Source organism: Bombus flavifrons, chromosome 14 (genome assembly GCF_040668555.2).
Source record: "Bombus flavifrons isolate JBK064 chromosome 14, iyBomFlav1_principal, whole genome shotgun sequence".
Lineage (NCBI taxonomy): Eukaryota > Metazoa > Arthropoda > Insecta > Hymenoptera > Apidae > Bombus > Bombus flavifrons.
The window spans coordinates 9,391,178-9,405,409 of record NC_138455.1 but is presented as its reverse complement, the minus strand read 5'-3'; the positions used below and the strand labels follow the sequence as shown (position 1 = coordinate 9,405,409).

Sequence of the window (14,232 nt, the reverse complement as noted above, 5' to 3'; positions counted from 1 at the left end):
ATGGAAGAGAGAATTTTTGTTTGGTTTGATTCATCGATGGGTAAATGTGAATCGTTGGGCAAAGATATATTAGTCACCGTTTCTTTTCAATGTTCAGCATCCAAAGGAAGTTGATTTAGTTCGTCATTTTATAACAAAGGACCACAGTTATCGAAGACTGAAGTGCATACTCATAAGAATCTATATATTCGATCTTTCTGATGAATTAAACATCCGAAGGATGAAACCCATGCGGTTTAATCATTCTCACAAGAACCTGTCTACCTAAATTATATATAATTGTTTCACGTTGTTGTATTTCGTCAGAACGTTAGTTCTTCAAAAAAGGCATCTCTTGTAAACCTTATACATTTCGAATCATCGAAACATATGTATATCGTATACTCTTAAATATTATATTTATCATTTACATTTGCCAAAGATATGCAAGACAAAATTACCCCTCGTCATTTATGAGTCTCTGCTCTCCCCATCCTAAGCCGTCGCGCACCAGGCAGTCGGAGATCTTCAGCCCGAACATTTCCTGTTTGTCGATGCTAATGACCAAGGTCAAAGGGTCCCCGATCTTCACGTTTTCCGCCACTTGATGCCTCGTTGGATCTCCGTTGAAGATCTTCATCGTGCATCCTGGCATAGGAGCTGTTGCCTGTCGAGAGACGTAAAACGCAATTTATTATTCATCTGCGGAACGTTTCCCGATCTTTCACGATTGCTCGATACTTTTTTGCTTGGTGAAGAGAAAAAGCTTCTTCTGACTCGTCTTTCGCTAAATTAGAAAATAGGCTCATCCTGAATGCCGTAATCATGTTTGACGTTGATGTAACTCGGGTTTAGGGCTTGTAGCAATAATTGAATGAACATGTCTCATTGATCGTAGGATTTCAAAGGAAAATGGCATCGTTACCTGAAGCGGTAGAGACTGCAGCATGGCCACGTGGGTTTGATCGTTCGTTACTACTTTGTCTCGTGTTTGGTATCGGCATCTCACGTGAAAACCTCTGCCCTGGTTCGTGATCAACTTCAGGTGCGGCTGCACCACTATAGTGTTGAAGTACTCGATACCACCGTCGTCCTATAACAAAGTTTCGACAATTTTTTTTTATTATTCAGCTTTATGAATACCATCATCCTTAAATTATAGAATATGATTCCAAATTTGGTAGTCTTTAATTTTACCAAGAGTGCAATTTTTCTCATCAAACTAGCTTAGTCTACCTCTGCTCCTAGCCTTAATTACTTTCCAAAATCACTGTCCAACCACTCCAAATCGAATATCGTTCCAAATTTGGTCGCTAGATTGTAGATAATTATATAAATTCATGTTTTTATGAATATTATTAAAAAAAGGAAACCTAATTAGAGATTTTATATATTTTATATGTTTCTGCTTATTATACGTATTCTATATGCATTCTTGCATCTCCAGATTTTTCATAAATACGTAAAACCATTTACGATCTATTTATCAGTGGTAAATTTCAACGTTTTCTAATCTTTCAAACTGACTTGATCCACTTTTGATCCTAGCTTAAACTACTTGTCAGAACCACTTTGAACCAAAGCGCCTCCTTTATGGCAACAAACACATGAAGTAAATCAAGTAAAATTATAGCGATGTTTATCTGTGTCCCCGTTTCTACCATTTCTACGCTGTACCATTATACTACGATCGTCTGGTTAGTTGTTCAAACAAGCTTGGCAAAAACGCGGTGCGTATAGGCGGCTTTCGGTGCCGGCTGTTGCAATTCTCTCGTTTACGAGCGTTTCGGTGACGCTGATCACGTTCCCCACGACTTTCAGTCCTGTGAGCAATCCGTCTGTCCTTGCACCCTGCTAGCAAAAACCGGACCATTCTCGCTCCTCGCCTTCTCTCTTCGCTGATTCCTTCGTCTCGTTCGTTTATATCGCCGAGAAAGGAGCGACTCCGTCATTTCTTCCTTCGGCCACGTCCACTTTGCTTTGCCAGGCCAGCTCGTTTCCCTTTCGTGCACCGCCGACCAAGTGAAATTGATTATTTATTAGTTTTCTCGATACTCTCTCGGTTGATTCACGTTTCATTCAAAGGCTCTCGCTGAAGCATATTTGAAGATTCACACTCGCTGACGAAAGTACTCGAGCAGTTCTTACGGTAGGAAGGGTCTTATCAGGACAGTTATTATATTAGTTTCAAAATTGGAACAATTTAAACCATTTTATCGACTGTGTCCATCACTTTCTTTAAATTTTACACAGACTTTTGCCTGGAGTATGGATGTAAGTCTCCATTGACGAAGTTGCCAGTTTCTGACATCGTATCGATCCATAAAACATGGGATTATTTTTAAGTGAATTTTTTAAACTTCAGGCTCCTTCGTTCCTCTTTTGTTTGATCCTTGGGCTACAGGAGGCCGCTAAGCAAACATGTAATCGCTACAACGCCCACAGATAATTGTCCCTGTTCTCGAAGAACGATCATCATGGTCGTTTGATTACACTTATTGTTCGTCGTTGTAGCAGGAAGCTTTGATTGCGAATTACTCTCATTAGTGGCGATTATCGTTTGCATTAATGGTAATGATCCGGCAGCCAGTATGCATGAATGCGCCAAAAGGAGTTAATCGACGTGCAAAATTAAATGGCTACTAGTAGTGACGGATTATAAAGGATACAGGAAAGGTTTGGAATAAAAGGAACAGCCTACACAGTCTTACGAAAGTATTTGAACACTCGCAGCCACCTTTCATAAACATATTAATTGTATTATATATATATTTTTTGAAATTTCATTAGCATTGTTGTAAGATTCGACTGTTATGATTACGTTGGTACAATTTAAAACAAGTCTTCAAATATATATAAAAATTGCACGATACCAGTTTACGTATATTTAAAACATTTACGATGGCTATTCATGCTTTGCGTTAACTTTTTACTAAATATATGTTTGAAGTAAATTTTGTTTCGTAACTTGTATATGCTTGTTTGGATTGGTTTCAAATTTGATCGATAGAATCACGATGATGTTTTATGTTAAAATCTTTTACATAATAGACATAAAATATTCACAAAAATGTTCTGTGCCAAGTGTCTAAATACTTTCGTGTTCCGCTGTACATATAAAATATTTATGAAATATTTTTACTTTACCAGTCTCGTTGCTTCTCAGACTCATCTTGGAACATTAACAAGGAGAATTTATTACGAGGTTATTACGAAGATTTGATCGTGGAAGAAAATATTCTGGAAGAATGACGTATATTGTGGTTTACACCGCCGAGGAGATACCTCGTGCTTCCGAGCCGCGTTGTAAATCAAGAACCACGACCTTGACAGGATCTTCCAAGCAACTCGGAGTCGTGATTGTCGTTGTCGACGCGGTATCATTATCGTCATTAACGTATTAACACACCTCGAATTAATTGTCCTCTTCTCGTCCTATCTTCTCCTTGTTGGATTATTAAACCGTTAACAAAGTGTAATAAAAATGTGCGGATATCACGACAACAGAACGGATTAAGTTAGTTGAAAAAAAAGAGAATGATCATATCTTGTGGAGAGTATTAAACTTAATCGAGGGATCCAATTAATTCTCATAATCATAGGTAACGAATATCTATGATAACATCTGGACTATATTTTATAAAATGTGCCAGTTTCCATAAACCTGAATTGGTAATCGGAGAATATCTTGAATTCCTAAGGCAGTCGATTAAAATGTTAATGGATTTTAATAATGGAAGAATACTTTCTATTTATTGAAAGGAAAATGAGTATTTAATGGTATAGTTGTATACGAATATCGTGTATTTATTTTATACGATAAGTTAATGATGGAATCATCAGGAAACATTCCTTTCCAAACATTCCTCAAGATCAGTTTCTAGATCATTTCCCTTGCCTCGAACGCAGAAACAAAGCGAAAGAAACAGGGAACACAAGATTCCTTTCAAAGATCGATTTCTAGATTCATTAACGTAGATTTCGAAGATACAGTATCAGAAACGAAAAAATACGCTAATCTTTTCAAATCACATGCAAACAAATATTTTCAAAGATTCCTAAAGATCAGTTCCAAATCATCCAACCTACTTTGAACCAGAAAGCAAAGCGATCGAAACATAAAACACAAGAATCCTTTCAGAGATCAATTTCTGGATCCTGTAACTCGCATGGAACCGAAAATAGAGTGGCAGAAACAGAAAATACGGAAATTCTTTCAAAGACCAGTTGCCAAATCACCTAACTTGCGTTTTACGCTGAAAACCGAAGCAACAAAGGCTCGATATGCACGAATCCTTTCGACGACATCAAAAAACACACTTGGACTGGCATATCCGCCTTTCCCCGCGAAGTTGAGCACTTTCTGTGCCACGGAGAGAGGCGAACGTGTACGGTGCGGAGGCTGGGCGAAAATTCTCAAGGTACACCGTGTATATCGAGCAGGCAACGACCTTCGACGAAGCTCGGCGTCCGACCTCAGCAAGGATACTCGCAATCTGCAGTGCATCGGCCCGAGCCTCGTCAGATCGCTGACTTTACGTTTCACACCTACCTAGCAACGAAGGGGTATTGCATTTATGGCCAGGACAGAACCGATCCTGGACCCCTTCGTGTACTCTATTTACAGTCATGACCATGATTTCTTCGCGGTATTCATGTACACCACACCCTAAAGCCAGCCTCACCGTGTGTTGTCACACGATCCTTAGTTGGATCTAACTCAGTCGGATGAAAGTAAAAAGACTCGGATAGATCGTTTTTTAGTATTGTATTTCTTCTCCTGGCGGAGACCACCCTGGTGAACGCGATGCATTTTTACAATTTCGTATTCCCTCACGTACATTTTTCTATGATTCACCTCAACCGCGATCTTCTGCTCGTATTATCCGCATGGGAAATTCCTGATGCTCGGTTACCTTTAATTCAGTTTTTTTCGCCTGTGTTTCTTTTTTACGGCTTGTAGATGCGGTTTCTGAGATGTAAATAGACTCTTCGAAGTCTCAGTTCATTGGTTCTTGGCAAGTATAATTATATAATCGATTATAATTATGGAAGTACATATACCTTTTATATTTATTATATATACATATACAGCGGAAAATTTTGAAGATCAACGCAGTCGTTCGATGGTGTAACACCATGTAAACTTAGATACCTATTATCATAAATTGTGAGGCTTATTATCGAAGGTCAATGCTTATGCAACGTATCCATAGTCGAGTAGTTACATCTACGTGCTTATTGCGTGAATGAGCTCATAACGATCTTCAATTAATCCCGATCCTCGTTACGTAACTGCTTACCGCTATTGATCTTCGTCTCTATTAGTAGTTTTATCGAAGATTTCTTCCTTCATAAATTTCTTTTATAGTTATCCTTGCCTGAAGGCTATTCAAAAATTCCTTGAGTCTTAAAATTCAATCTCGAAGTTTGAATAATAAAACTTGTCGTATATTGTGAGGTACCATTAGTCTTTAACGAAAGAATGGGGAAATATTCCATAATAATTTATGCATAAATGAAGAGATCCATCAAAGGAAGATATCAAAAGGAGAAAATCATTCGAATAATCCTGTGATGAAGCGGATAAAATAAGCAACAAAATAAGCCGCAGAAATGAAGTAATATACACACGCTATTGAAGAGTACGAATTTATATTCTCGTAGAAAAAGCAATGGTCATCGAGTTATTGACGCAAGTACACGATATATTATTATTTCACTGTATATCACGTCACTGACAACGAGTCAAATAGTCTGTTTCCATATGCAGATCGCTTAAAAATTGTTCATAATCGAATTTAACGTATTACTTAACTCAGGCAAATTACTTAACTCGACTCAAATATTCTTCTGATTCAAACAACCCTACTTTGTTCTATGTGCGTAAGAAATTACCGATTCTTTCGTGAATAGTCAAACAGATGCAGGTACAGAGATAATATTTACTCTGAACGTAAAGCGTGAAGAGTTAAGAGTAGAATACGGGCATTCTCTCACGAAAGGATCACGGAAGAGCCATCAATTAGTGGCCGACGAAAGAAGTCTGTCGAAAGAACTTAACATATATGACTCGGTGTGGCCTTTAGTCTGCTCACAATTCGTTTCAGGCGGTTGGCGAACATCCTGGAGGAGGATGTTGAAGTTTTCGAGGTCGCCGATGTGAGGAGCCCACCTACACGAACGAGTCTCCTGCTAGGATAGAGGAATCGCACGTTTATACACGAGCACGTACGAGCAAGAAGAGAAGGGTCTGCTTGCGTGTGCATGCCTTTATACCGCGAAGATAGGGACGGAAGAAGAATACTGGAGGGCTGGAGATGGATGAAAACGAAAAGGAAAAGGAACGAAACAAAGGAGAAGCCGAGAGGATCTTTGGAACGAACGTGGTCACGGACTGCCGATGCCTTTGCACAAACACCCATGATGGACGTGTAACGTGTGCTGTACACGAGAATTGATGCTAATAGTCGGGGTTAGAGATTATTTTGCACGAGTCTCGTGCTATTATTTCGGCATCGTTTTACTTATTCCGCAATCTCCACGATATCCGATACTTTGATTGGCGACAGGTTGAAAGGAATTTTGCTACTCGTGGAAGGGTCAGAGAATTCATTATCATCTTAGAGAAACTTCAACTATAATGTGGTTATTTCTTTTACACTTTATGGACTCCAATGGTAACTATTTCATGGTAATAGGAAATGAGATTAGATTTGCCCTCATTTTCGCATCGTTTTACGTATTGCTGAATCTCAAAGACATTCGGTATTTTGATAGGTGACAGGTTGTAAATGGAATTATTGAAATTTTGCTACTCATCGAAAAGCCAGGAATAATTTGTTAATTTTATTTTTAGAGAAATTTCAACTATTGGCTTGTTGAATCTCGAGAAGATTCAATACTTTGATGAATGACAAACAGGTTCAAGAGGAATTCTGCTATTCATGGGAAGCTTCGTTCGAAACCGCTACGAGATTTCCTCGCTTCAGGGAAACTCGCGTTATGGATAACTCATCGTCTAGATTTTCCGTACCTCGGTAACATCAAAGTTAACTATTTTACGGCAACAGGAAGCCTAGTTAGATCCATCTTCTTTGCTGGCAACACCCACTTTGACCATCGTAAAACACGCAGAGCCGTGGTATCGCGAATCCAAACGCACGGATCGACCCAAAGTCGGAATTTATTATAAAGTACCGTTGCACCGATCATACATCGTTCCGCTTCTAGCATAGAAGATGAAGCATTGTTCTCTCGTTACGTGCTCTAACGGTTCAAAAATTCTTCAAAACTATCCTCCTAGTATACCGTTGGTTTATCGCGAGACAAGGCCTCGGCCAAGTGACGAGGCAACAGGAATGACAAGAGCTGAGTTCCATCGTCGCGATGCTGGATGAGAAGTTATCAGACCGCAAGGCATCCACGGCATTCCCTTCTTGCACCGTCACGTATATCTATCGGATATTGCATCGATTTCCTCGATGATCTTTCTGTTCACTCAACTACAATCCCTTTTCTTCATGTAAGTCCATAAGTTCCCTACAATTTGCCCTGACGGACACTCGGGAAATTGTGTTTTAGTTAAGGATAACGCGAGAAAGGATGCTGCTACTTTCATTGTGTTAGCATAACCACTTACAGAATTTCACTTTTTTAACTGGAATATATATTAATAAATTGTTCCTGAGTGTCCAAATTATTACTAGATAGATATATTTGTAAGCGATCACGTATTGGCTCGTGAAAGTATCTGAATATTTTTAATAACATATAGAACAACGATATAAAGAAAATAAAAATATATACAATATATAAAAAATAATATTTTCAGATTGGTTTCATGTTTTACCAATATAGCCATGGGAGTCGGGCTCATTATAGTGCTACTGAAATTTCAAAATGTTTTATATTATCTATAATGCGCATTCGTCAAAGATTTTTGGTTCTAATTCGATGGTCTAAGATCATCCCATCTGGAAAGAAACAATCAAGAAACGAATTTTTCGACGGAATTATTTGCATTTAGAAATCCAATCGTATGTTGATTGGAATTTTAAATGATAATTTCCATAGAAAACGTGACGATCGGGGAGAAAGATTAATGGAATTGTTGTTAACTGCACGAAGTCAAAGTTTAAGCGAATCATTAAACGTCTATTTCCGCGTGATCGACCACCCAACGCGAGAATCTGAAACCGAGCATGCTAAAAGACGTTTTGCGTGTGAAACCGCGGAGGTGTTTCGAAGACACGCATATCTGATATTCTCAGATTGCTTCCTGGGTTATTATCCTTTAAGAAATCATAGAATCAGTATGATTTAGTTCATTCATATGCAGGCTCGATAAAATGCTGCTTGGTATTTTAAATTTGCAGCAACGAACACGTTTCTCGTACGGGAAGTTGCTCAGATGTTAAATTATCGTAATATCAATCTTTGTGATAGACTGATATACCCATACACTGATATTAATTATTATTATAATTTTAAGACACTGTCTATCACAAGTATAATAAAATAACTCAACGTTTTTTAATTCTTTTATGGCGTAATTAACATGGAACGTAAGGAACAAAATATGAAACCGTATTGGGAAATAATTTAATCTTCTTTTACGGAGGATTTTGAGTCATCTTTTTGAGTCATCAATATGAAATTTTTCAAACAAATGGCATTCGTCCCAGCTATTAGAAGATAGAACGCTACTTTCTTCCAACCTTCTATTTTTTTCAAACTAATTTTATGTCTGTATAAACTCGCTCGTCAGTCTCGAGGCTATTCGTCCAGGAAATTTCAAAATTTTTAAAAGGTTCCGATCTTCTCAGGCTTTGTGGCTAATAACAGGTTTCGCTATATAATTTGAAAGAAGTATAACGCAAGGAATTTTTGATCACGTGAAACCTTGTAACCGAGGATTATCATTATTATCTTGTCTGTCATGGTTGGTACAATCCCGATAAGAAAATTCGTTATCGGAGCTATGGGAAGGCATAGCATGTTTATTACACCGAGAGGTTCAGGATGCGTATACCTCTTGGCCCCTGGCACGAAAGGGCCGCCGGTAGCCAGGGGTTTTATGCAAACGAACTATCAGCTGATTCATCACCACCGCCTCTTAATTATTACTATTAACGTTCCTATGACTTTCTCACCTGCGGTAGTTTCAATACCTTCCTAGCAATATTTATCGCGTACTATACCTGCAATTAGAATAATTTTATAGCAGCCAGGTTGATAGGTGCTGTACCGAGAGAAAATACAAAGAGGAAGGTTGCAAGTATTCATGGTCGTGAAGATTACAGTAAAAAAGATAAAATTTATGTAAGAAGCCAGTGGCGGTTTGAAGATTAACAATTGGCCTTTTCCCCTTTAATCTATGCGCTGTACTATGTTGCAACCGATGCATATTAATGACGCGTATAAAACACGAATGTTCTTCCACGGTTTCCGTTATCCATTTGATTCTCTGCCAAGTTGGCAAATTTCTTTCGCTGGGATTAAAGGAACTCGCCGAGTAAAGCGGCTACTTTATAAATATTAGAACATACTCGTAAGAAAAAGGTAATGAGTATTCTTAAATTATCAGGGAAGAAGTTTGACCAATCAACAAACAAAATGACGATTAAAAGCATATGATAAAAAATGGGGGAAACTGCTTATTACGTCGGGCGACACTCTACCTAGACCAGGCCACACACCGCGGGCAAGTTGGGAACTAGATGTCCGCTCATCCTTACTGCGTACCCTCAATAGTCTTAAGGACCCATCATAAATCTCAGGAATTTCCTAGCTAAGGTCCTTCAGACCGAACAAACATCTCTTTACTGAATCGTTTCTAGAGCTTATTGTTACTACGAGAAAATTAGTTTTCTCGCGTATGATGCTTCCCACTAGCAACTGTCTTTCGGGGGCGGTTAGCACCCTTCCTCACCAACCACCCTAAAAAATTAACCGATTGACAGCGAAGTATTTCCCTCGCTCTCCCAATGAAATCTTGCCCTTGACAAATCAGCTCTTTCTTGTAGATTAGACTCACTCACGACTATCTTCCCTCTGACACAGCATCGTCACTTTACTTCACTTATTCTTCATCGTTAGAATAGTCCACGTGTCATTACCGGGTTTCTATCCTTAAAACGATCACTTACTTAACTTGTACATACGCATCAGTGTAATTATCTTCTTTACAAGGTTGTTGGAATAAACATTAATTTATACCTGTTAATTCAGTGGCGTCGATTATCTAATCGTAAGGGGAATTTACGACTCCCATTGACGTGTTATCTGGAGATCGCTCGAAAAAACACTGCTTGCAAAGATTAAAAAAGAATAATGAGTTCGTAATATTGTAATCGAAATTTTATTCAAAGAAATTTGGAGTACATTAGGTGGAAAACTGCAGTTAAAATTTGAATCTGTACCTGAATTTAATTTACAGAATCATTTCGAGAACTATCAATGTAATAAGAGAATTCTAATAATATAAATTAATATTAATAGATTGGTCGAAACGAGTTATCGATAGACGTGGCGAATGTAAAAACTTTGGTTGTACTTAATTGATGAGATTACTGTAACATTAAATATATAGGGTGATTGGTAACTGGTGATACAAGCGGAAAGGGGGTGATTCTACGCGAAAAAAGAAGTCGAAAATATAGAACACAAATTTTTCGTTTGAGGCTTTGTTTTCGAGAAAATCGACTTTGAATTTTCGGTCGGTACGCGTGCGGTACGTTATAACGGATCTCACTGTAGATCGTTGTCTCGATGGAAAAATTAAAAAAAAAAAATATTATTCTATATTTTCGACTTCCTTTTTCGCGTAGAATCACCCCCTTTCCGCTTGTACCACCAGTTACCAACCACCCTGTATAAGTTTTACATAGCCAAAAATTTCAAATGGGATAATAATTCTTGAATTAATCGTTTTAATCGTTCCTGATGATCATTCATATAAATTTAATTTTTTGCGAGTGTCTGCTTACTTATGAATGGGGATATGCGCTTTTCCAAGGGTGTCAAGAGCTTCGTGTAAAGTCAGCAGCAACACGGCGAGATTGCATGCCAGGAGAATGCACGCGAGCATGCACACGTAAACACCGGAGCGTGATTCTTGTCAGAGATTTATATTCACCCACAACGGCGGATATTAATTCCGTCCCTAACCCACGGGAGATTCTTATTAGCCGGAATTTACGTAACATCCACGAGAAGTTGTTATTTCCGTGGCTCGTTCCTTCGATTAGCCACCAGGAAGCTGTTCAGTATCCTTGGAATGCACGTGGGTGTGACTGATGCACGCGAATTTTAACCCGCGAAGGTTGTGCTTGATTCGACAGATAAAAGCGAAATATTTTTGTACAGATCCTTAACTAAGCACATCGAAGTGCTTGTCGACGGAGAGTATTTGTTACTGAATACATAGTACAGTAGAGAAGTCTTAGACTATCTACGATAGTAATTTCCTAATGGCAATAAATTATAGTTTTAGGAAGTGTTCCTACATGATACTATACGGAAACGAGTTTTTAAATATTTCCTTCAGTAGTTTCCTCCGACCTGCTAATTTTTTAGAAATATTTCAATAAATAATGTGCTGGTTTACAAAATATTACACCTATACATCTATAATACACTCAAAAGATATAATCGTATGATAACCATAGCAAAAATCTGCTCGGATGTATCAGGACACTTGTTCTATATTTGCTTGAAAACTGAGAGACGTCAAGTCACAAATACTTATACCTTTTGTAAATAATTCTTCATTAAAATATTTATGTCGATACATGCCATAACACGTATGGAACGCGCATTAATCACACCACTTTCATCTTGATAACAATCAAGCGGCCTCAACTTTTTTGCGCCTTGTCCGGTGTTGGAAAAGCAATCGCAAGTGGCCAGGATAGATCGATAAAATGGGAATTATCTGGAGATTCATCTGCGGACGTATGCAAATGGTCGAGTAGCGCATCCTCTGTGGGATTCGCCCTGCCCGTGGGCTACTTTGTCTACTTATTACGATATATCTAGCAGGCTGGAGCATTTCTCGGGTTCGACGTCCGGTCAGTTCAGGCTGCGACTGCAGCTGCAGCTGCACCGGCGTCTACGACTCCACCACGTCTTACGCCACGCGCTACGAACTGTAATCCTTGTAAACACGATCTTCGTTGCTCTCCAGCTGACTGGATTCCCTTGACTGTGTTCGTTCAACGCTCACGAACATTTCCTGTTCACTCTTCTCTCTTTGCTAGCTTCCTTGGACTATGCTGATTTTTGATCATTCGAATCAGACAACATCCTCCGATCGTGATCTTTGATTTATTGCTTGAGTAACTACGTCTCTTTCTCGATTAATCGTTAAGTGTCTTGTATGCTCTTTTTTATATTTCTTTTGCGACGAAACCCATCATCTTCTTCGATTTAAGAAGATTTATCGTTAGTGACGTGTAGTGATCATTAAACGCCTTGTCTTTCACTCTTTCATCAACGTCTTTTGCCTTTCATATTGATAAACTCCATATTGAAAAGTACAAAAAATCGATGATGTTCATGAACAGCCGTCATCAATATAATTGATATTTGACAAACATTTTTGTAATCTCTGTGAAACATGTATTTGCACTAAATATCTTCTAACTTCTGCCTACATTTTCAGACCTTTTTCAAACTGTACCAATATAATCGTAATCGTCAGATCTCATCGCAGTGTTAATGTGTTCATTCTAATGAAATTTTGTGTTAGAAAAGGTATCTACAAATATTCGAATACTTTCGTGAGTTTGTGTACATCTCACTCAAAAGATCTCTCAATTTTTTAAACTGATACCAAGTGTCGAATTTGTTCTAGCGTTAATAATTTCTCGAAGAAAGATGAATAGAAGCTGAATAGAAAAAAATGTTTGATCGAGAGGGTTGAGATATGGGAATGCGTCCATCTATCAAGTCAATGGAACTACAGTTGCGGTTCTGTCAGATGGTTACCTGGCATAAATAATTCTGACGCGGTTTACGTTACTTGCCAAACCAATAAAATGTATATAACATACATAAAAACGTACGAAGATGCGTAAAGGATTCGTAATGCGTCGAGTATACTCGTCGAGCATTTGCTAGACGAGAGGAATATCTGTTTAGGAACCAATTTATCATCCATATGGCAAAGTTCATGAAAATACGAAATTTTTGGGCTGACAAATAAGTCAGTGCGAGCCGTTCGAACTAAGGAAATGCGGATTTTGTTAATACCTACTAATCCGCATTCCTTGGTTGCCAAACCAATAAAATGTATGTAAAATACATAAAGACGTACGAAGATACGTAAAGATTCGTTATCGAGTCTGCAGCCGATGATGTCATGCTGCGTATTCATGTTGGACGATGAAGGGAGCCACGTAGGACGCGTGATAAAATTTCTTTTGTCAATATTTGCTATTCATCCCGACCGTGGATCTTTGTTGCATTAGAAACAGTCATTCATAGACGCCATGTGAAAAAGATGGATGTTTACCATGCAGTTTCGAGCGACGAATGCCGTTTACACGACAAGAATTTTTGTATTCCTCAGGCGTATAAATTATACGGTTATTTCGTTTGCAATTCCTTATTTTTGGCTGTATTTTATCGATAATTCCGTCTCTTAACAGATCTCTTACAATTATGGACTTATCGTGGAAAAAATAATTTCTTCCGCGATAAGCATCTCGCAATACTCGTTTCTTTAAACCTGAAATAATGATAAGGCTAAGAGGAATCTTTGCACCGGAAACGGAGTTGATCTCTAGGATGGAAACTGGTGCATCGATATCACGATCCATTTCTTTAGCCCCAATAATTGTAGTTTTCTTTTCTCGTTGCATCCGAGGGAAATTCCGCGTGTTACGAGTAAATGAGGGGCTTAAAGGAAAAATGATAGTACAAGTAACAGAACTTGTAATTTAAATCCTTTCTTATAGATGTGTATACATAGGTAGATAGATATTATAGATAGCCATAAAAGATTGGACATTCAAAACAAAATAATTACATGTCGTTTCTCGTATTTATCTTGAAAAAGAAAAATGACCTCGTACCATTTTTCTACTGAGTAAATCAATCGCTTGATACAGTACAGATTAGATATCGAAGGAAACAATGTGGATTTGAAATGGCGAAAAATTCAATTGGAAGGAAGCTAAACGAAATTAATCGATTACGTCGAGTCGCGTAGCTCGAACGGCAATTTCCAAAAGTGTGTCAATGAAA

The 14,232-nt window shown here is 38.2% G+C and overlaps 2 protein-coding genes across 4 annotated transcripts in view; one reads left to right on the top strand and one right to left on the bottom strand.

Moving 5' to 3' along the window:
- The window catches only part of MED24 (mediator complex subunit 24), a 98,177-nt gene that overhangs the window by 6,199 nt on the left and 77,746 nt on the right, over positions 1 to 14,232 (top strand). The window lies entirely within an intron of this gene.
- Positions 1 to 14,232, bottom strand: part of pio (zona pellucida domain-containing protein piopio) — a 72,949-nt gene that overhangs the window by 5,128 nt on the left and 53,589 nt on the right. The window contains exons 5-6 of the mRNA XM_069127141.1: positions 905 to 1,072; positions 441 to 646 (exon numbers count right to left, since the gene is read on the bottom strand). Coding sequence (XP_068983242.1) covers positions 441 to 646; positions 905 to 1,072 — 374 coding nt within the window. The remainder of the gene's footprint in view (positions 1 to 440; positions 647 to 904; positions 1,073 to 14,232) is intronic.